The 22,964-nt window shown below is 35.3% G+C and overlaps 1 protein-coding gene across 2 annotated transcripts in view; it reads right to left on the bottom strand.

Annotated features, from left to right (window-relative positions):
- CNTN1 (contactin 1) overlaps positions 1-22,964 on the bottom strand; it is a 346,709-nt gene that overhangs the window by 20,766 nt on the left and 302,979 nt on the right. For both annotated transcript variants that reach the window (XM_032877020.1, XM_032877021.1), the window contains 3 exons: positions 21,252-21,438; positions 18,703-18,815; positions 17,744-17,900 (listed from right to left, as the gene is read on the bottom strand). In XM_032877020.1, the coding sequence (XP_032732911.1) occupies positions 17,744-17,900; positions 18,703-18,815; positions 21,252-21,438 (457 nt within the window). The remainder of the gene's footprint in view (positions 1-17,743; positions 17,901-18,702; positions 18,816-21,251; positions 21,439-22,964) is intronic.

Consider the following 22,964-nt stretch of genomic DNA (forward strand, 5'->3'; position numbering starts at 1 on the left):
AGCTAAGCACAAAGCAGAGAACAGACATGTCTAGTACAATAATCCTGGAGAGAAAGCATGATCACTGAACCATGATGGTGGCAGCAGACCTGGAGGTTTCTAGATCTATTTTAGTGGTAAAACCAATAGGATTTCTTGATGAAATGAATTTGGTATGTAAGAGAAAAAAAGTCAAAGATGAATTCAATGATGACTGGAGATATTTTGTCGAGATGGGTAAAAATATAGGAAAAGGCAATACAGTGGGGCAGAGAGAGGTTTACTTTAGATATCTACCTGGAGATAGTGGCTAGTGATTAGGCAGTTGAGTAAATTAGAGACTTCTTTTTGAGAGCTTTCAGCATTTAAAGCCTTGAAACTGTATAGATTACTAAGGGACTAAGAGAGACACAGCTACTGAAGTACTGAATCCTGGGACATTTTAAGTTCAAAAGTTTGAAAGATGATCAGGAACCAGTAAGGAAACTGAGGACAGCAGCTTGTGAGGAAGGAGGAAAATCAAGAGAAACTGGTGCCCAGCAAGCCAAGGAGGAGAAAGTGATCAACCGTATTGATGCTGCTGAGATTACATAAGGACTTACTCCTGGAATGAAAACAAGAAAGACATCGGTGACCTTGACAAGACCTTTTTGATAGAGTGTTGGGATGAAAACCTGATTGAAGCAAATTCAAGACAGAATTTGAAATGGTGAAGATGAACAAATTATTACATTTTGCATTAAGAAAATCATAGAAACACACAATAGCTACAAGGAGAGATATTCCTTTTTTTGTTTGTTTTTTGTTTTTGTTTTGTTTTGTTTTGTTTTCCCTTAAAGATGGGCACTATTGCTGAATACTTGTATAGTGAGGCAAATTAAAAAAAAAAGTCAAATAGAAAAAAGGAAAATGATGATGAAACAGAAAAAAGAAAGAATGGTTGAGGCAAAACTCTTGAATTAACTATAAGTGTTGGAATCTGGGTCACATGTGGAGAGTGGCTCTTAGATAAGAACATGGAGTTCAGGGGCGCCTGGGTATCTCAGTGGGTTAAGCCTCTGCCTTCAGCTCAGGTGATGGTCTCAGGGTCCTGGGATCAAACCCTGCATCAGGTTCTCTGCTCAGCAGGGAGCCTGCTTCCACCTCTCTCTCTGCCTGCCTCTCTGCCTACTTGTGATCTCTGTCAGTCGAATAAATAAATAAAATCTTTAAAAAAAAAAAGAACATGGAGTTCATCCAGGTTATTAGGAGGTATATATTTAGGTGTTGGCTGCATCTGATTTCTTTAATTTTCTCAGAAAACAGAAGCAAGTTAGTGACGAAAGAAGGACGATAGGAACGACACGTTGGAAATTTAAGGAAGGAGAAGAGCAAAATAGCTGTCAGAAGAGAAAAGTGAAAAGGTGTTAGGAAAACCTAGTGGAATGGTCCAGTAGCACTGCAGTCCTCCTGGAAGTGAGTGGCCATGAATTCAAGGTGGTAGAACCAATCTTAATGCTGGGTATTTTTCTCTACCCACCTTTAGCTTTGAGAGTGTAGGCACAGATGTACGTGGACAGTTGGGCTTAATCCATGGTATATCCAAATGAGTGTAATGAAGTAAGAGAAGCAAAGAAAATGGGGGGGTTCTATGTACAGGAGTAATAATATGTGGCTGTGAGATTTAAGTTAGATATGAAGAAATCAAGAAAAATAGAAATAGTGGTAACATCAATGGTTTCTCGTGGGTCAAAAAAGTTTTAGGAATTGGAGTACTAAAAAAATAATGAGAGAAAAGAAAGGTGGTTGTCAGAGACTAGAGTCTTTGATATTATAGAAAGAGCAATAATGGGGCACCTGGGTTGCTCAGTGGGTTAAAGTCTCTGCCTTCGGCTCAGGTCATGATCCCAGGGTCCTGTGATTGAGCCCCGCATCAGACTCTCTGCTCAGTGGGGAGCCTGCTTCCTTCTCTCTCTCTCTGCCTGCCTCTCTGCCTACTTGTGATCTCTGTTTGTCAAATAAATAAATAAAATCTTAAAAAAAACAGCAATAATAAGGTTAAAATAGAACCATAGGAAGGACAACATAAATGAACAGTGTTTCAAGGAACTGAGAGGACAGGGTGATTAATGTAAGGGTCATCTATATGTGTATTGATGTCAACAAAATATAGACAGAAGTAGTTGTGGAGACACCGATAGTCACCTGGGCTCTTAACTCCTCAAGGAATGAGTAGAAATGATCTAGAAGATTGGTAGAGAACTTTAAAAAGGGAAATGAATGAGAGAGGCCGATGATAGGAGATTCTAAGCAGGGCTTTTGGGGGCAAGAAAGAAGCAGAATACTATGGAGGCAATAAGAAGCTAGAAGGACAACTACCCTACCACCATGTCCAGTGTCCAGGGGCTCTGAACAAACTGCAGGAGAAGCAATAGAGCAAGGTTTCAGATGAATTAAGAATGGGACGGAGGGGTGTCTCGGTGGCTCAGTCAGTTAAGTGTTTACCTTCATCTTAGGTCATGATCCCAGGGTTTTGGGATTGAGCCCTACGTCATGCTCCCTGCTCAGCATGGAATCTGTTTCTCCCTCTGCCCTTCCACCCCACTTGTGCTGTCTCTCTCTATCTCTCTCAAATAAGTAATAAAATATTTAAAAAAAAGAAAGGGAAGGAAACATTCAGTGAAGAGATGGACATTATTGTAGATTTTGCTGATGTCTGGCAATGAATTCAGAGGGCAGAGTGGGAAGGTTTTTGAGTTAAGTATTGATAGAAATGGAGTTAGAAAATGGAGCACCCAGAACTGTATTAATCAGGGATTCCTGGACTTCTTTTGGTTAGTGCCATAAATGAGACTTCTGGGCATGATTGCACCTGAGGGTCTCTAGGCAAATAGTGTTGGGGAATGGGTAAATATTAGGGATGGAGATGGGGATGCATAGAGAAATCTTGGCAGGAGCACATAGAATTCTGCTTGTATTCATGCACATAGTAAAACAGAAATCTGTACTTAATTAGAGTTTGGACCTGGCCATGTGAGGAGCATAAAGGGAGAATGAGGCTAAGTATAGATAAGGAAGTGGTTTTAATTATGGTCTGTGGACCTAAGCTATTTAAGGAGAAAACTGAGGACAGGAGTGGAATGAAGGATAACAAGCAATAAGGGGAATGGAAGGTCTGGGTGGGAGAGGGTAGAAGAAATGGTAGAGCTGGGAGGAGATCTGAAGCAATAAACTAGAAAAATAAGAGTTAGTGGTCAGAAAATAAATGTTTAAAATTAAAATTTTATTTTTTTGCAGTTATTAGTCATATCAAGAATTGTAAGGATGCTAAGACTCTTTGTTTATTAAAAATTTGTTCATCTACCTGTTCATAAACACTTTGGCAGACTGTAAATCTCTGAGAAAGTTGCAAATAATGCTTTCACATACATAAAATGTAATATATAGAATTATAATATATAGAATTAAAGGAAAACCAAATATATTGAAATACACTTATAAAAAATATCAAGGAGGTAAATATATGTTTATTAACACATTAAAGTAGTGTGCTTATTAGCACATTAAAAACAAGAACTAAGATCAGGCCTAATGCCATATTTTTGAAGAAGTGCTATCGTAACAGCTGAGATATTATGAGAATATCTGTGGATGTTATTGGTGATAGTGATTTATTGCTTAAATTCAAATTTGAAGGAATAATGAATTTGATTTAGAAATTAGTGAAAATTACCATGTTTTTTTTTTTTTTCTTCTCATTCAAACTTCAGGGACCACTCAGGTTCTAATTCACATTCAAGTCTGTGAACCCCTCTCTGGGCTGTGATCATCAACAGGTGACAAGATCATCAAGACAGAGGAGCTAAGAGGCCAGGGCATTGGAAGGATCCTCTATCTACTCCAATGTTGATATCCAAAGAATTCACAACTTTCGGGCACATCTGGACTTTGAAGCATCACGTATGGGCTAAGGGTCTCCAAGATCTAGTCCTCTGTAACAGTCTTCCTGCTTCTTATGGCCAGGTGACTAAGGCTGGTGATTTGCTTTAGAGCTGAGAGTCAACTATACAGGCCTGAACTGGTAGGTTACTGAAGAAAGAACTTGGTGGAGAAGTTCCTACTTTTGGAACATGTTCTAAATGATTTAATTCTTCTTGGTCTGGCTCATTTTGCAGAAGGTGACTGTAAAAAGTGCCTCTGGAAAGTCTTTTGCTTCATTGCATTGCTCTCATACTGTGACTAATTTATCAAGGGGCCTGGCTTCTAGCTTTACCTAACTTTGGGAAGTACTTTGAGACCTAAACATACCTTTCAAAAATCACTAAAGCGGGTCCCTAAGGTAGTATCAATGGACCATTTTAATATGTTGATATATCACTTTCCAGGTTAAGTATTTTATATTCCTTCTTATTATAGCATTAAAGGTTTCCAGTTCAATTTGTGAGAGATTTCAAGGGATTTAGTTTTAACAATGACATACTCACTTTTTCTAAATAGTTTTAAAATTTGTGTTACTGTGGGCAAATATCAAACCTGCAGAGCAAAAATTTAAAACTCAACTCTCTTTCTCAGCATAATTATCTTTATATTTACCCGAGAGGTTTTCAAATTTCAATATAGCCTATAATGTTCCAAAGGAAAATTAAATTTGAAATTACGTTTTGATGGTTGATGTGTATATCATTAAAGATAATTATTTTAATTCATTTATTTGTTCTTTTATTTAAGGAGAAAATGTAAAACAATATCCCATGATTTGAGGGGACGTACATCTGTCCTAATATTCCTTCCTTAGGATTATAGAATATTTCTTTCCATTTGTGTGTAGAGAATAGATATCTTAATGTAATTTTTATGCCACTAATGTATCAACATTCAAATGTGCAAAACTGAGCTTACTAATGGTTAAAGGTATACATATAAGATATGCCATTACATAAGATTATTCATTTTCTCATTATCAAGTTATTGATGCACAATATTATGACCCATCATAAAATTTGTTGAAACTTTATGACTTTATTTCACAAAGCTTGGAATTCTGTCAACAAGATGAAAAAATAGATTACTATTTAGTAAAACCAGAATTTTGTTCATATCCAAAATTCAGAAAAATAGAGCTTCTCTTTGAATGAAGGTATCTCTCTTAGAACCATCAGTTCATTTTCTGAAACTTCTTCCATGTAATTACATCCTTCAAAAATGATAAATTCTTTTCTCCATGAACCCTCAGTTTGTTCTCTATCACTGAGTCTGGGTGGGGGATGGGCTAGATGAGTGATGGTATTAGGAAGCCACTTGTTAAGATGAGCATTGGGTGTTGTAAGTGATGAATCACTGAATTCTACTCCTGAAGCCAATATTGAACTGTACATTAACTAATTAAAATTTAAATAAAAATTTGAAGAAAAAAATGATAGATGAATTCCTTTAATTTTCAACTCTTCTTTTCTAGAGCACTTACTTTATATAGGAGTCCCTTTTCATGCTAGGTTCCATTAACAATACTCTTTCCAGATTCTACCCTCTTAATTTAGAAAACACCATCAAATGCAGCCTTTGAGGGAAAGATTTGGATATTATGGAGCATCTAACCGAAAATACAAAACAAAGCAAAAACATTTACAATTCTCCCATGATAGTAATTACTTAAACTGTTCCTTAAACATTTCTCTTTATCCATTTAAATATTCTTTAACAGTGGTACTGTTAACTATATATGTTTGTTTTTTGTTTTTGTTTTTGGATCAGCGTTCTCTCAACTTGATATAATCCTTGGTAATTGGTTCAACATTATTAATCCTGTTTTAATCTCAAAATCCACATTGATTACCATTCCTTATTCAATTAAAAAAACCCTGCTTCAATTGTCTGCTCTTGAAGGTAACTCTGTATCTTTCCTGTAACTTTTCATCCCTCTTCTGTACTTTTATGAAGCTGTTCTTTGACTTAGTTTCCCCTTCTTCATTTTCCCATTTATTTATTTATTTATTTACCTTATTATTCACCTTGTTACATAACTTTTGATATGAAGTAGAAATCGTTTTCTCTTTCCTTGCCAATACACTCTCCAGTTTTTGCTCAGGTGTTCACTCCCCAAAGAAAGTTTTACCAACGCCAGACCTAAAATAAATCTTAATCACTTTGACCAACTATAGAAATGACATTTTACTAGTTTAGTAAACCCAATTCTAAACAACACAGAAAAGATTTTCTGAGAGTCTCTAGTAAAGGTCCTTCATTTTAGGATGGAACTTGAACAGAGACAGACCCTTTCTTCCTTGGACATTATAAGGTCTGCATGCAATAACTCCTAGCTCTGCTGTAGCCATATTAGAACCACAGAGAGGATAAGCCTTAAATGAACTTGATTCTGAGACATCTCAGGTGGAGATGCAGGGGCTTGGGAGGAAGTTTTTGAGATGTTGACTTCACTAAGGCCTAAAGGCCACCTATTTCTTAAGCAATTTTGAGTTGAGGGTTACTGACAGCTGAAAACATTTTATTAGATACAAACTCTCCACTCAGCTATTTTAATTATTCTTTAACTGGAAGTAAAGAATCCTTGTTTTCCTTGATCTCCTATATTAACCACATAAGCTGCCAACCTGGGGCAACATCAACAACCATCTGCTATCTCTATATCCAGGCTGGTATGAATTGCAGATAGTTACATAATTATGCTACTTGGTTTTCTGACAAATTTGTTATCTGACCTCAGCTGGTTTCAGTTTCGCTAGCTGATGATTCTTTTTTTAAATCTATCTCCACCTGGATGACTAATGGACGTAGCATGAACTAGCATGTCAACATTTGAACTCCTTCTTATTTTCTCCAATCATCTATTTTTAGTAGGTGATTCTGTTAAAATAGATGATTCTGTTGGCCATTTCAGTAAGATGATTCTGTTGGTTAATCTAAATTCTTTGAATTATGCCAAGTCCTCTTTCACTATCAAATTATCAGAAAATATTGTTGGGTCTTGTTCTGAACAAATCCTGAGTATAATTCTCCCTTCTACTATGACCATACTAGTCAAAGCTGACTTCATCTCCTGCTTGGACTGTCACCTTTGGCTTCTAACCACGCTCCCTGTTTCTAGAAATTTATAGAGGTTTTTCTTCCCCCACCATTCATGAGATTTCTACTTCTTTCTGATGAACAGATAAAGTAAGACTTATAAAATATAAATCTGATCATGCCATTTCCCATCTTAAAATGCTTCAATGGCTTCTCATCACATTTAGACTAAAATCCAAAGTCTTTAGCCATGATCTACAAACCTTGTGATGATTCAGGTTCCATCTATTTCTCTACCCTAATTGTCTCTACTATCCCCCTGCCTTGCTCAACCCCAGTAACACTGGTCTCCTTGCTGTTCCTTGAACATCCAAACATACTCCTAGAATAGGGCTTTGTATTGTTCTAGTAGGAGCACTTGTCCTAATAAGAGCACTTGCATGGACCAATCACTCACTTCATTTGATTCTCTTTTCCAGTGTCATCCCATCAGAGCAAGCCATTCCTCCCACTTATATTGAAAACATAGCCCTTGTTCTCTTCCATCACTACTTACTTACCTCCCTTTGCTTTACTTTCTTCTTCAGATATTATCACTATCTGTTGTTATATATTGAGTAATTGATCTTGCCTCCTCTCTTTAGGATGTAAACTCTATGAGGTTGGCTTAGAAAAATAGGACTTCTACCCACACTCTTTGATGAAGCTTTTCTCTTGAAATTACCAATAACTTTGTTACGGGCTGCATTTAGTCCCTTCAAAATTCTCATGTGGAAGCCCAAACCCCAGTACCTTAGAATGTGACTGTATTTAGAGATAGTCATTAAAGAGGTAATTAAATTAAAATAAGGTCATTAGGGTCAGCTCTAATCCAATGTGACTGTTGTACTTACAGGAAGAAAAAATCTGGACACAAACACACACAGAGTGAGGACAGGGAGAAGATGGCCATCTATAATCCAAGGAAAAAGGCCTCAGAAGAAGCCAACCTTACGGACATCTTGATCTCAGACTTCTAACCTCCAGAAATGTGAGAAAGTAAATTGTATTGTTTGACCACCCAATCTGTGGTACTTCATTATGGTAGCCCTAGCACGCTAATACACAGCTGTAAAGTACCAAATTCTGTAAACTTTCTTACTCCTCAGCTTCTTCAACCCCCTTTTAACTTTTACAACCTTGAAATAAGTTATATAAATTAGTACCTTAAAAACTATTATATAAATCAACAACCACTACTACAGAACACCAGCCTACTTAGCAGTCAAATAAAGGAATAACATTGTCACCACCTTATGAGCCTTTTTCTGATTGCCCTTTGCCCTCCTCTCAAGGGAATACTGTATGTAATTTTGTGTTAATTACTCTCCTTTTTGAAAAGAATATGTCTTTCATGTCAGAGAACAGAAAACATGCCATATATATACCCCTTGAAACATTGCCTCATTATTTTCTGCTTTGGGACTTCATATAAGTGGACTTAAATTATATCTATTATCCTATGACTTGTTTATGTGCAATAAATATAAGAAGTGTTTTGTAATGAGAATTCATTATTTTGCATAAAAATGAACTATGTTGATCTAGCATCAATAACATTGAAATGAAAACTTGAAAAAAATTTGCTGCAAATATGGCATGGCAATGTTAATAGCCTTGCTTTATAAATTGATCATAAAATGTTAAGGAAAATTACCAATATTAAACAGAGAAAAGACCATAAGCAGAACTTCAAGACATGAACATATTAGTAGTTATTAAATATATTAATATACTCATCTCAGTAGTAATTAAAATAATAAAAATTATGAGAGAGTATATTTGCCTAATTAACAAAGACTTTTTGAATACCACAATGTTAAAAATTCTTTAATGATAAAATATGGGCATTGCTGTTTGGATACCAATTTGGCAATTATCAAATATGTGCCAAGTCTTTGAAAGGTTCTGCCTTGTAATCCAGTAATTTTACTTCTAGGAAACTTTTCTAAAAAAGTTGGAAATTCTGAGTAAAAGATTTTATACACTGTTGTCCTTCATGATGTTGTCATAACCCTGAAAAAGAAAATGTGGAGAGTAACTAAATATAGCAGTCACATTGTTATCTGTGATTATTGGTGATCGAGAGTATTAATCATTATTTTCTGTATCTTGGGTAAATCTCCCTTTCAGATATTTTTGTGATATAGCTTCAAGCGTTACAGGTTTTCTTGTCCTGTAACTTTAATGGTGTTTCTAATGATCTGAATTTCTGTATCATGAAATCAATTTGAAAGTGAAGAGCCATTTTACTAATTTTCTTTAACTTCTTTTAACATTTCTAAAAATCCAGGTTTGGCTGGGTTTTCTTGTTAGTTTTGAAACCTTCTTGTAAACATACTTATTTTTGGAGAAAGTATGCTACATTTCTTCTGGGAATTTCAGCAGCATTTCTTGAGCTTTCACTGTCCTTTTTTCTGTCTCTGAGGTAAAAGGGTGAAAACTATTTCCTAGATGCTCTTGCCATTGAGAGTCAGGGTAGGGAGCTAGAAAGGCTTGGAAACGCAGTGGCTGCTCTTGAAGTGGGGAGCAGGGCTCTGAGCCTATGGGCGTCCCAGGTACTGGGGATGCCAGTGCCCTCAGGGCTTCTCCTGTGGTCCCTCCACGTGGGAGCTGCAGGTAGATGGACCACGAGGAGGGTTTCTTTTCCACTGCAATTTCTAGTTTTTGTCAAAGCCAGCAGACATTCACTCTAGCAACGCTTAAAAAAGGTTTTGTTTTCTCTTTTAAGAATCTAATTCAACACTTGACTAAACTATCTAGATATGTTTCATCCTTCCTGAATGAATCATCTTTCACTGAAAGAGGAGAGAAAAGGAAGAACTTTAGGGAAAGCTATCGGTTGATCCTATGAGCTAGATTTTATCAAAAACTAGTTCAGTCACTCCAGAATTGGTCTGTGATCCATAATATATTGACTTTTGATAAACCTAAGGGCTACTAGTAAAATGGTGAATTCACTCCCCATCACAGACAGTGTTTAAACTGAGGTTGAGAGAACATATGCCATGAATGTCCTGCAGGGAAGTCCAACCTTGGAAAGGAGTCAAACAAAAGGATCTAGACATTTTTCCCCAGGAACTTTATTAGTTTGCTTTCCCAATCATGTTATTACTAAATCTTACATATTTTCACAATTTGTATAAGAAACATTCCACAATGTGTATTTTTCTCTCAGAAGTGTATAAAATGTCTCCCTATCCATTCTTAGTCTTTTGTCCTTGAAAAGGTCTGGTAATTTACTTTGCACCTCAGAGCAGTAAAAAAACTTAAATTATTCCATAAATGGATCCTTTCTGGAAAGGAACCTGCTCACTCTGATAGGTTCTCCGACTTGCTCTCTTCTTAAACTCCCCTTTTCCCCACACCAGTGTATTGTCTACACTACACCAAAAATGATTTTCAAGTAGGTTGCATCACTCATCCCTGAAAGAATGCTGATGCTTTCCCACAGATTGAAGTCCAGAGTTCCAATGGAATTCTTCAAGGATGGGGTTAGGGAGAAAGTCGAAGGAGAGGAGAATAGAATGAAATTAGTCTGAGATGCAATCAGGGCCAGGCCTTTCACGGTTTTCCCCCCTCTCTGCTATCTCCAATGCATCCTGTACCACTATATACTAGTCGCCCTGGCCTCCTTTCAGATTCTTGAACATGATGGACTCTTTCCTGCACTCCCTGTTCCTATGACTATCATCGCTGCTACTTTTGTGGTAAGGCAGGTTCCTTTCCTTTACATTTCAGCCCAGACATTGCCTACTTAGAGGTTTGACCTGATCATTCTAGTCAAATTAGCCTACTTCTTTTATTCTCTATATTAGCCACTTATTTTTTTTCTTTAAGCCTTAAACCTAGGCATAAAGAGATTTTATTATTTGATGTTAGTTCTTTATTTTCCTGATATTCCCTAGAATGCAAGCTTCAGGAGAGCTTGCCGATTTTCCCAATTATTATTTGTAATTAATTATTTGTACATTCTAATACTAAGGTACAGCTTCATAGACTAAGATTGCATTTCATAAACTAAAATTATTTTGGTAGTAAGGAAATCTTGGAGGATTATTTTTATTTTTCTTTCTATTCTTATAATGTATTCCACTGAGAAATTTCCCAATCTAATTGTTTCCAAGTCTAAATAGATGAAGACAATAATATGTTGGGACTGTTGTGTTAATTTACTAGTAACTAAAAGAAACCTCAGAAAAGATCTAGGAAAACCCAAGTTAGTTTAGATGCAGAGGTGCTATCTTTAAGTCAAACTCAGAGATGCACAAAATATTATTTTGTTCATATAATTTCTCCTCTGTTTCCATGCTTGTTATAAAACTGGAAGTGTTACGTGCAGCATTAATGTTGGAAAAGGTTTTAAGTGGATAGTCATACTTCAAAGTTAATGAAAGGAATATATATATATATATATATATATATATATTAGAGGTAATTTTATTTTATTATCTTTATTATTTTAGAAAGGGAGACAGGGAGGGTGGAGAGGGGCAGAGAAGAGAGAATCTTCAGCAGGCTCTATGCCCAAAGGAGAGCCCACTGTGAAGCTCAATCTTACAACCCTGAGATTATGACCTGAGCAGAAATCAAGAGCTGGATACTTAACTGACTGAGCCACCCAAGTGCCCCTAGAGATAATTTTAAATGTAAGCTGTTTGTCAGCCTAGAAATACCAGGCTGAATTCATCCACTTGAACTCTCCCACATAGAACATAGCAAAAGAAAACAAACTGATTACTTCAAAATAGTTGGAGAGGTAACATTTCCTAAATAATAATATTTGATTGTGCCATAATCACAAATATATGTTTTTTTAAATTATGATGATGGACTTAAAAGAATGAGTTAGTATATAAGATTAGATGCTCAAAATAATTTCAGTTTTTGAAATGCTTACAGAAGAAGTATCTGCAAATGTGATGATGTCAATATAGCATCTTGATGTTATAATGTATGAATTAAATCCAAGCATCCCAACTATCCTCTTGGTCCTTTTATACTGTATTACTAACTTAGGTACTAGAGAAGGGAGCCTGTGAGTAATGGAGTAAACATCTAAGCTTGCACCTAGCAAATCGCTTCCTAGCCCTTTCTCTCTTGCTACTGGGAAGAAGAGGACAGAGTGAAAACATAAAATGTGTTTTTCATCAGTGTTTAAGTCAGTGGCTTTGGTTATATAGTCTAACTTAATAACCTGGAGTTACCAAAAGTAGTAGGTTAAATGATGAAATTACATCATGTATGGTAACATCAGAATAAATTACAGATTTATTAGAAGCTACAAAATTGACACAACGAATATATAGCAACTTTAAATCAAATGGAAAAGATGTATTCTTCTTTTAGGACCCACCCGAGACTTCACCACTGCCCTCTTTCCAGTCCAGACCATCGCTATCTTTTAATCATCTGATAATAATAACCTTGTAATTCATCTCCTTACATCTTTTTCCATGCTATATATATTTTCCACAATCACCAAAGTGATTTTTCAACTGCAAACATCTGATCATGTTATTCCTACCACCTTTAAGTTTTCAAATGATTATGACTTGCCCTAAGAAAAAAGTTTGACCTCTAAAATGCCCTTAAAAGTCTTCCTTGATTTGACCAAGATATCGGTTGTCTGTTTAAAACTAGAAAGAAAAATAAAAACTTAAAATATGCACATGCATACAAAAAATGAACTGCCTGCTTCTTTGTGGATATTTAGTTATGAACAGAGATCCTTGATAGTCTAAATTCTAAAATTTGTAGTGAATATGTAATAAGGTAAACTAGCTTATTAAAATTGATATTCAAAATATTTTGTAGTTATTTGTACTTTCTTAATTTAGCTCATATTAATGAATAAAAACAAAAGATTCTTAGAAGACAATACAGAATTTCTTAGATAGTATATTTCTGATGAAACATTTGTGGTGTTACATTTGCCTAGATGTGAACTGTAAACATCTGATACCGAATGCTATACTAAGACAGCAGTAATAGTGTTCAGGTCAGAGAGGGATGGAGAGGCAAGTTACCACGTCTAATAATTTTCTAGACTATCTCTCATATGAAGTTTCAAGCTTTGTAAGAATCAAATTGTGGATTAGCACGTGGCATAACACAAACCATGTGCTTAATGGGGAAGTATATCAACATTCTAGACATATAAACTGTAATTTAAGTTACCCAAACTTTTCTTATAACTAAATTTTATTCCATGCAGAAATCATAAATTCATTTAACAATTATTTGTTTAAATACTATTGTGTGCCAAATATGTCCACTAGGTACTAGAGATTCAAAGGTTAAAGAAGTCAGACAAGAGCTTGTTCCATGGAGCTTCTGTTCAAGTTCAAGTAAGGGTGGAGATAGACAATAAGCAGTATAAATTAATAAATAAGATAATTTTGAATAGTTAGAAATATTATGAATAAAATAAAAGAGTGACATAGAATAGGGGGCTTTTTAAAATTGGTGTTCATAAATATCTTCTCTGAGGAGGTGACTTCAGAGCAGAATCAAAAATGACAAGAAGGAATCTGCTATGCCAAGATTCAGAAAATTCTAGGCAGCAGCAAGAACAAGTACAAATAGTTAAAGGTAAGGATAACATTGGTGTATGTTCAAGAAGAGAAGGAAGGTCAATGGAACAAAGATGAAATGACTTAATTGAGATAAGAGAGTTAGGCTAAATTACTATAGAGCACTCTAGGCCATGTTAAGGAAATTAGATTTTATCTTATGGGATGTCTTTCTAAGAGGAGAATTGCATGCTTTGATTGATGTATAACAAGATCCCTTTGGCTGCTGCACAGTGAATAGATTGTAGGAGGCCAAAACTAGAAGCCAAGAGAATCATTAGAATCACAGTAGGGCCAGCAAAGGGTAATAGCAATGTGGAGTAGGAGGGATATGGAAATTTAGGCATTTAATGTACATTTATTGAATAAATAAATGAGCAAATAAATGAACAGCATGATGCTTATTAACATTAAAATTTAGCAATGTACTCTCTTCCTGACTACATATTTAGTTATGAAAATGGAAACAAAGGGAAGTATTAACTCTTTTAAATTTATGAGAACCTAAAATTTGTTTGCATTTACAGGTCTCTCTCATTAAAAATAATTTAAACAATTTGCAAATAAACCTAAGTTAAGAAAATTTTAGAATGGTACTATCCCCCTAACATGTGACCTTTCCTAATGTTAATTGTATAGTTTCTTTGCACAGTCATGGTTAGAATAAGAAATAAGTAATAGAAATTCTGTCTTTGAACAGACATTTCTGCAAAGAAGACATCCAGATGGCCAACAGACACATGAAAAAGTGCTCCACATCACTCAGCATCAGGGAAATACAAATCAAAACCACAATGAGATACCACCTCACACCAGTCAGAATGGCTAAAATTAACAACTCAGGAAACGACAGATGTTGGAGAGGTTGCAGAGAAAGGGGAACCCTTCCTACACTGTTGGTGGGAATGCAAGCTAGTGCAGCCACTCTGGGAAACAGCATGGAGGTTCCTCAAAAAGTTGAAAATTGAATTATCCTATGACCCAGCAATCGCATTTTGGGTCTTTATCCTAAAGATACAAATGTAGTGATCCAAAGGGGCATGTGTACCCAAATGTTTATAGCAGCAATGTCCACAATAGCCAAACCATGGAAAGAACCTAGATGTCCATCAACAGATGAATGGATAGAGAAGATGTGGTATATATACACAATGGAATACTATGCAGCCACCAAAAGAAATGAAATCTTGCCATTTGCAATGACATGGATAGAACTAGAGGGTATTATCCTTAGTGAAATAAGTCAATCAGAGAAAGACAATTATCATATGATCTCCCGGATATGAGGAAGTTGAGAGGCAACATGGGGGTTTTGAGGGGTAGGAAAAGAATAAATGAAACAAGATGGGATTGGGAGGGAGACAAACCATAAGAGACTCTGAATCTCACAAAACAAACTGAGTGTTGCCAGGGGGAAGGGGATAGGGAGAGGGTGTTGGGGTTATGGACATTGGGGAGGGTATGTGCTATGGTAAGTGCTGTGAAGTGTGTAAGCCTGATGATTCACAGATCTGTACCCCTGGGGCTAATAATACATTATATGTTAATAAAAAATTAAAAAAAAATTCTGTCTTAATAAGAATGTTGTCCATTAGTTGGCAAAAAAGGGAACTATTTTGAGTATATTTGAGGTTTCTAAAACAAGCATACTCTGTGCCTTCTGTACGTGGGCTATTTCCACTGGGATGTCAGAGGATAACTGTGGTGCTGCAGGTGGTCCCTTCTACCTCCCAACACCCAATTGCTAATTTTTTAAAGGAAATTTATGAACAAGTTGTTAAAAACCACTGTTACTGAAATTGAAATTATATAAAATTATTAATTAATGAGGAAGTTTAAAACAAAGGTAGGAAATTCTGAAAACTCATCACTTCCTAACTATTTTACTGCGTTTTAATGTTATCAATGCTCTTAAGGTTATGCCTACAACACACCATTACTGCATTAATGTTGTGTTACCCAGCATCTGTTCTTAGCTCCACATTGAGAGACGTCATGTGGGAAGTTTGAAATCAGATATGATGGAAATTGTTACACCACAGAAACTGGCAAAGGAAACCAGGGCTCACTCTACCCCAGGAGAGTCTATTGTTCCACATTAACTGGCATGTCATTAGTTATACTGATGCTGATGCTCCTGTCACAGATTTGGCATCTCTAGCTACAAACTTCTGAGTCTAAATCCTAGAAACTGGGTTCTGCTCCATAGTAGGGATGATAAATGAAGAGCAAGGAAATCAAGAGAGCAACCGTGGTCAATGACAGACTTCTTGACAGGAAAGGTTTGTTTTCAAAAGCAATTTACTGGGTTATTTTGCACCTCACTGCCCTTGAATTAATGTCCACATTTCCCTCTGATTTCCTTTAGTGGAAGAGCCTGAGTAAGTGTGAAACTACTGAAAGTGTGTGTTATCAAAGTTCAGAATGTAGAAATTGTTTTAAAAACATAAATATGCCATTTTCTCCTACCAAATTAGTAATGCCTAAAAAGAATGAGACTAACATCTGAGTGGTGCAAATGGAAGATTAATTTATAAAAAAGGGTATTCAAAATAATGTTTTATTATAGTGAAAACTGAAATGGGTAGGTAAATTTTGTACATTTGTTTGAGAGAATAGTCTGTATAATTTTAAATGAAATATACAAAATTTTGAATGACATGGGGACATTCATGTAACATGATTCATGAAAGTGGGATATAACATGATATATTCAATAGAAAAAAAATCAAATTATACATGTATATAAGAGAATGAGAAGTAAATTCCACTGACCATTAATTGTAGCTTATTTATAATATTTAGAATATGACTGATTTATTTCTTTTCAAATTTTGGTAATTTCCAAATTTTCTAACAAGACATAATAATAATGTCTAAATAAAAAAAAGTATGATAAATTTATGAAAAAACCTATTTAAACAATTTACAAATAAATCCAAACTTAAATTAAAAAATTCTAGAATGGTGCTATTCATCAAATATTTGACATTTCCTAATGTTAATTCTATAGTTTCTTTGTGCAGTTGTGGTCAGACTAAAAATTTTAGCATTAAAGAATTAATTATTAGTTAAATATATAATATATTCATCTATTTGGCTATAAATTAGCATTGTTTTCTAAATCTGTTATTTTTGTCTTTAATTCAGCATCTCGAGTATTTCAGTCTCATAAAACTCTCAAATTAACATCAATTTTAATTCATTATAGTTAAACTATATCATGTAGGATGAAAAAAAGTATCAAATTTAAATAATAGAGTTCTACAAATCCCAAAAAGAGAGGAAGTCACTGCCTCAAGTATTTATTTTGGATTTAACCAATGCTGTGAAAAATAAAGTTTGCAGAAAAAGAACACATATGCTGAGACACAGAGAGAGATGGTAAAGGAGGGAGCTACCATCTAGTGTCTTTCTATTTTATTACTATATTAATATGTGTAGGACAAAGAAAAGAAGTTAGATGAGTATTAATAGTAGTCCATGAATTTTTTTTGTTATAAGAGAAGTTTGGGTATTATTACCTAATGGTCTAGTATTATGTAAAACTATAATGCATTATGATATTTTTTAAAAAAATTATTTATTTGAGAGAGAGAGAAATGGAGAGCAGGAGCATGGGGAGAGAGGCAGAGGGAGAGGGAGAAGCAGACTCCCCGCTGAGCAGGAAAGCCGATGTGGGGCTTGATCCCAGGACCCTGAGATCATGACCCGAGCCAAAGGTAGATGCCTAACCAACTGAGTCACCCAGGCGCACCATTATGGTATTTTTTAAATTGAAGTATAGTTGACATACAATGTTACGAGTATACTACATGGTGATTCAATAAGCGTATGGGTTATGCTATGCTCACCATAAATGTAGCTACCATCTGTTACCATGCACTGCTATTACCATACCTGCATCATGGTATTTTAATAATGCTTTGTCATCCAGATAATAATCAAAAAGCATAAGGTATGTTGCAAAGTTACTTTTGTGTCTCATAAGGGAAGAAATACCAAGTTTCAGGACATTTTTAATGTTTCAAGTTTACCTAGGAAAACACTGACATTGGTGTGCATATCGATCCTACCTTACTCTCAAGAGTCTACGTTGCCTAAAAACTTACAAGTACTTAATGGAAATGTGTCTCAAATGACTGGCTTACCTGAAATTTTGACTTGAGACACTACTCCATCTCCTCCGTCACTGTGTGCACGGACCTCTACAACATACTCTCCATCCCTGGGGATGGGGACTTCTATGGAGTGTTTATGAGTGGAATACAGCTTGCCATCGTGCTGGCCATCAGGTCTATAGAGTACCTGAAAAAGTGCCAAAATATGTATGTTTAATAAAGTTGACTAATGAGCCAATGCCAAAACACTAAAACCATAACAAAAATTCTTTAGACTTTTATTAATAATAAAAAAAATTCTAGGAAGCTATGTGTAACACTAGCTGGAAAATTCATGTTATTTTTAATTCACAAAAGTTGATTTCACCTATTTTTTACGGTGATCCAAGGGAAAGTTCCTTAAGCCTTAGACTTTTTTTTAAATGTCCTAAAATAAAGAGAGGGAAAAATGTTTGTTTTTTCTTATGGAATAGGTGTAAAATGAGGGCTCTTTCAACATATTGAAGTCATCTTAAAACATTGTCTCACAATTTAATTTTTTCACATTATTCCTAAAAGTTGGCATCCAATAAAAGGTGTATGATATAGAGAACATATGGAAATAATCTTTTTTTCCTTTTTATGTTCATTTATGAAACATAACTTAATATTACCAGTTTGCTGTGCATTAGGCAACACTATCTTAATCATTTTCAAACAAAAATGGATTCTTCCTCCTCTTTATGCACTGATCAATTTAACAACTCTATTCCTTAAAGCAATTATTCTACCTATCTAGTGCACTTGACATAGCATTTTTGCAAGATTCACTCAAGATCTTTTGCATTTCAAGATTTAACATGGTACTATGTCATTTGATTCTACTGTACAGCTAGAATAAGAAAGCTTAATGGATTTTGGTGCAACAAACGTCAATCAAGTCTAAATATCAATCACTCTTTGTAAGAATAAAGCCCATGTGGGGAAAAATCCAGTAATCTTTTACATACCTTATATCCTGTCACTGTCGATTCATTTGATAGTGCGACCACGTGATCCCAGGTGATTATGTAGCGGGAACCAGACCTTACGGAACTGATGATCCTTGGCGGCTGACTTGGAGCTGTGGAAAGTAATAATATGCAAGTGACAGCCGCCATATCTGACTTCAGTTCTGCAAACTGCTTCAAGTCAGTGAAAATGATGAGACAACAAGAGCTAATTTTGCCATGCAAAACTAAGCACTTTATATCCTTGGGCTCATTAATGTACCCATGGCCCTCTGTGAGACATAACTATCTTTTATTCTCTTGTCATTATTCCTTATTTGGGTTATTTTTTCATCAGCTTTTTGTAACTGCTATTTCAAGGTCATCAATCACCTCCAGTTGGCTAAATCTAATGTTACATTTTATTCTTTTCAGATTCCATAAAGTTGACCTTCTAATCACTTTCTGAATCTTGTTCTTTTCTTAAATTCATGTTCTTTTAATATCTGGGTTTCCTCCTGCCTCTCTGGCTGCTCCTTCTCATTAACCCTGTGGTGCTGGCTCCATGTCCTTTGTCTAATTTCTAGATGTTGACATGACCTAGGACTCGATCCTAGGTATCTTTCTCTCCCCTATTTATGAATTTTCTCTAAATCTTGCATCTGGTCCCATGGCTTTAAGAACTTACAATTTTATCTTGGGTCTAATCTTTCTCTTGATTTCTAGATGAATGTGTCCAAGTGTCTCTCTCTACTTGAATGTCTAAATGGCTCCTCAAATGTAATCAAGATGGAACATTTGCCATGTACTCCCAAATCTTCCTCTCGATGGTTCTTTCCCATCTTCGGCAAATGATACAGTTGAATTCCCAGTTTCTGAATAAAAATTCTGATATTTAGCCTTCATTCCACCCATTCCAACATCTAAACCAGCACCTCGATGTCAACTCTTTCTGCAGATAATTTTCTCTCTCTATCCATTATCCCTTAATTCCAACCACCATCTAAAATCATCCCCAGTTGGCTCTTTTATTTTTACTCTTACTCCATCACCACCCATTGTCCATCCAGAACCCAGAATTATTTAAAAAATAAATATGAATTAGATGTCACTCTTTGCCTTAAAATCTTCCAATAGCTCTTATGAGACTTAGAAAAAACTCTAACTCCTAACATGACTGACAACTATGAGACTCTTAATATCTCAGTATCAGCACACTTCCTCCATCTCACCTGCAGTCTATCCCCTGGCCCCAGTGCCCTTCTACACTTAAGGCATACCAAACTACTCTCACCTTAATGTTTTACACTACTTATTTTCTCTACCTGAAATAGTCCTCTTCCTGCCAATCGTCACACAAAGTGGGTCCTTCTTATGACTCATATACTCATATATATGACTCAGATAGTATCTTCTCAAAGAGGCTTTTGCTGACCACTCAATTGGGGTTGAGCTCCCATCCAAGTCACTTTCAATTTTATTATCTATTTATTTATTTTGTTGCCCTATCATCTGATATTATCATACACACTTATTTGTCAGGTTTTTTTCCCCTGTCTTTCCATTAGATTGTAAATCCTATGAGAAGAGGCTCTGGGTCTTGCTTGATCTCTTCTGTATCCTCAACCACTAGAACAGTGATGGGGACATAGTATACTTCTGATGAATGAATAAATAGAAAAAGAACATAGGAATGAATGCCCCAGGAATGAATGCTCCTTTTACAAATTAGAAAAAAAGTTTAAAGCTGTGAGGTAATTTGTCTATCGTCACACACTTAGTAAGTGGCAAAAACAGATCTGAAATCCATGACCGACATCAGACTCTGGAATCTTACCGCCGTGTTTAGTCACCTTTCCCCCAAGTGGTTTCATAAATTGTCAAACCTAATAGTACTCATGTCTTTAAATTCTTCCAAAACTCCCTAGAGCCTCAAATATAAATCTCTTCTTCTGTACATTCAGTGTGGTTTCAAGAAGGAGATATCAAAGTGAAGCTAGAGAGGCAAGAATGCCTGGAAATTCTAAGCAGGATAGACAGTCTTGTTATATACTGTTTATATATGTTACATATTTATATATTGTGTATATATGTTACATAAACAATGAGAATATATGGTAATAAGAGAGCAAACAGAATGCTACAACATTTAACTTGCACTTGCTCTGTGCAATGACAAAGGCTTACAAAAAAAGAAAATAAGCAGAATTTCAATTTTCTCATGCTATTAATCTAGTCCTATAAAAACTGTTAAAAATAATAACAGAGAGGACAAATTAATTATCTAATGATACAAAGTTTGGGGGTAGTCTTTATGAAGAGAGGTTCTGTAACTGTATTTCTATAGTAGAACATTAAATGCATGAAGGCATTCTCCACATCTTTTCATCATATACAGTAACTAACAATGTTTGTTTGTTTGTTTTTATCTCAGGTGATTGTAAAGGATAAAATTGAAAACTGAATGTGCTAGGATTGCCAGGTAGTAAGTTTCTCTCAGATATATCTGCACCATGATTGAATCAATTGGTATTTTTTGACAAGTCTAAAATACAAATGTTGAAACTCACGTGCTTTCTTGGTGAAGGTCTCAATCATGTCACTGGGTGGTCCACACCCTGCACTATTGCAGGCTCTGACTTCCACAAAGTATTGGGTGTCAGGCAGAAGGTTCTCTAGCCTGGCTGAGTACTCTTGGCTGGTGACTTGAACTCTGTGTGCCGCTGCTTCTTTGTCATGGGCAGCCCAGTACCGAATCTGCAAACATTTAAACTGAGTGAGATTCTTTCATGATTCAGTTATTTCAATTGTGAAAACCCTTTTCATTTGGTTCTGACACCAGTGATGCTGGCTGAGTGTCATATACTCGTCTTACTTATTGCTACTTGTACTTCTATTAGTCAAAATACAGCAAGGCGCAGAATGTAGATCTATTAAAGATGTCAAAGACAAATCAAAGGCTCACCTCATGGCCTGAAATAGTCTTACACTAATAATATAAGAAAAAAAATGCATACGATTTACCTTCAAAATATAACACTGGTCTCTGTTTGGAAGTATTTCCACAATAATTTTTATCATTTATTTCCTGTTTTATTTCTGTTTATATGATACCAAATTTGTTATGAGTCATTGTTAAACAGTTTGACAGGAATAAACCTTGTTTGACAAAAACAGTCATTACGTGGCCTGGAACAGGCCAGTGTAATAACTTTCTGCTAGGTCATTTTAGAAGTATATATGCAAAATTATTTCCTTTGAACCTATATTGAGGACAGATATCAAAGAAAAATTATGCTTAATAATTAGTTGAGGAACTTATTTATCCTGAAAATAAATTTATTTTTAAAAATGTTATCCATGTTGTGATTAGAACTGATCACTTTTACCAATATATCAATGATAGCCTTCCTTGTCTCTTAAAGTTTAAGTGAAGGTTGTAAATTATGATTTTCATCCTTCTAATAAGGCTGTTTTATTGGTCAGAAATCTGTATCTCTAAGGTGTAGATGAAAAGGAGAGGATTGCTTATAAATATACTGGTATTTAATATATTTTAGATTCCCTGTTTATAAAGTAATGGAAATTTAATTTCATAATTAAACAAAATGCTTAGATAATAATATCTAATATTTATATAAAATCTTGAATGATTCATTTACATAAAGCAAATTAAACCATTATAAAATGGAACTAGATGGCTTGAATTCACTTGTTAAAAAAGTAAGGTTTATATGTAGAATTAGCACATTTCAGAACAAAGGCTAATTACTAAATTGCTAATTGGTTTTTTTCACAATGTTTTTATTTTGTTTACTGGTATTCATTTTTCTCATGTCAAGAATACTCTTCATAATGGTCTTGATAGGATTTCCTTGGCATTCCTGTCATCTGACCAGAAGGATGGCCTCAGAACCAAGGAAGTGGAATCGCACCAAGTGTCTCTAGAGGCAGATCACAGTTGCAGACAAAAGACTTTCTAAGGACCAGAGCCTCTTCGAAAAGGAATTTTTCTGGCTTCTAAAAGTATTCAGGCAGTGAGTACAGTCATCTGAGAAGGAGGGTGGCCTATATTTTAGTGGGCATTTGAAATAGATAATACATAGGTCTCTTCTATTGCTTGAATAAAATGAACATTTATATTCTAATGAAATGCCATGCACTAAAGTAGTATTACCCACGTACATTATCTTCACAATGAATCTAGAATGTATTATAGCAATCAAAACCGAACTCCTTGAAGTTCATGCACTTTTATATGTATGCTTGTTGACTGAGCTATA

Source organism: Lontra canadensis, unplaced genomic scaffold (genome assembly GCF_010015895.1).
Source record: "Lontra canadensis isolate GAN:19392208 unplaced genomic scaffold, GSC_riverotter_1.0 scaffold59, whole genome shotgun sequence".
NCBI classification, from domain to species: Eukaryota; Metazoa; Chordata; class Mammalia; order Carnivora; family Mustelidae; genus Lontra; species Lontra canadensis.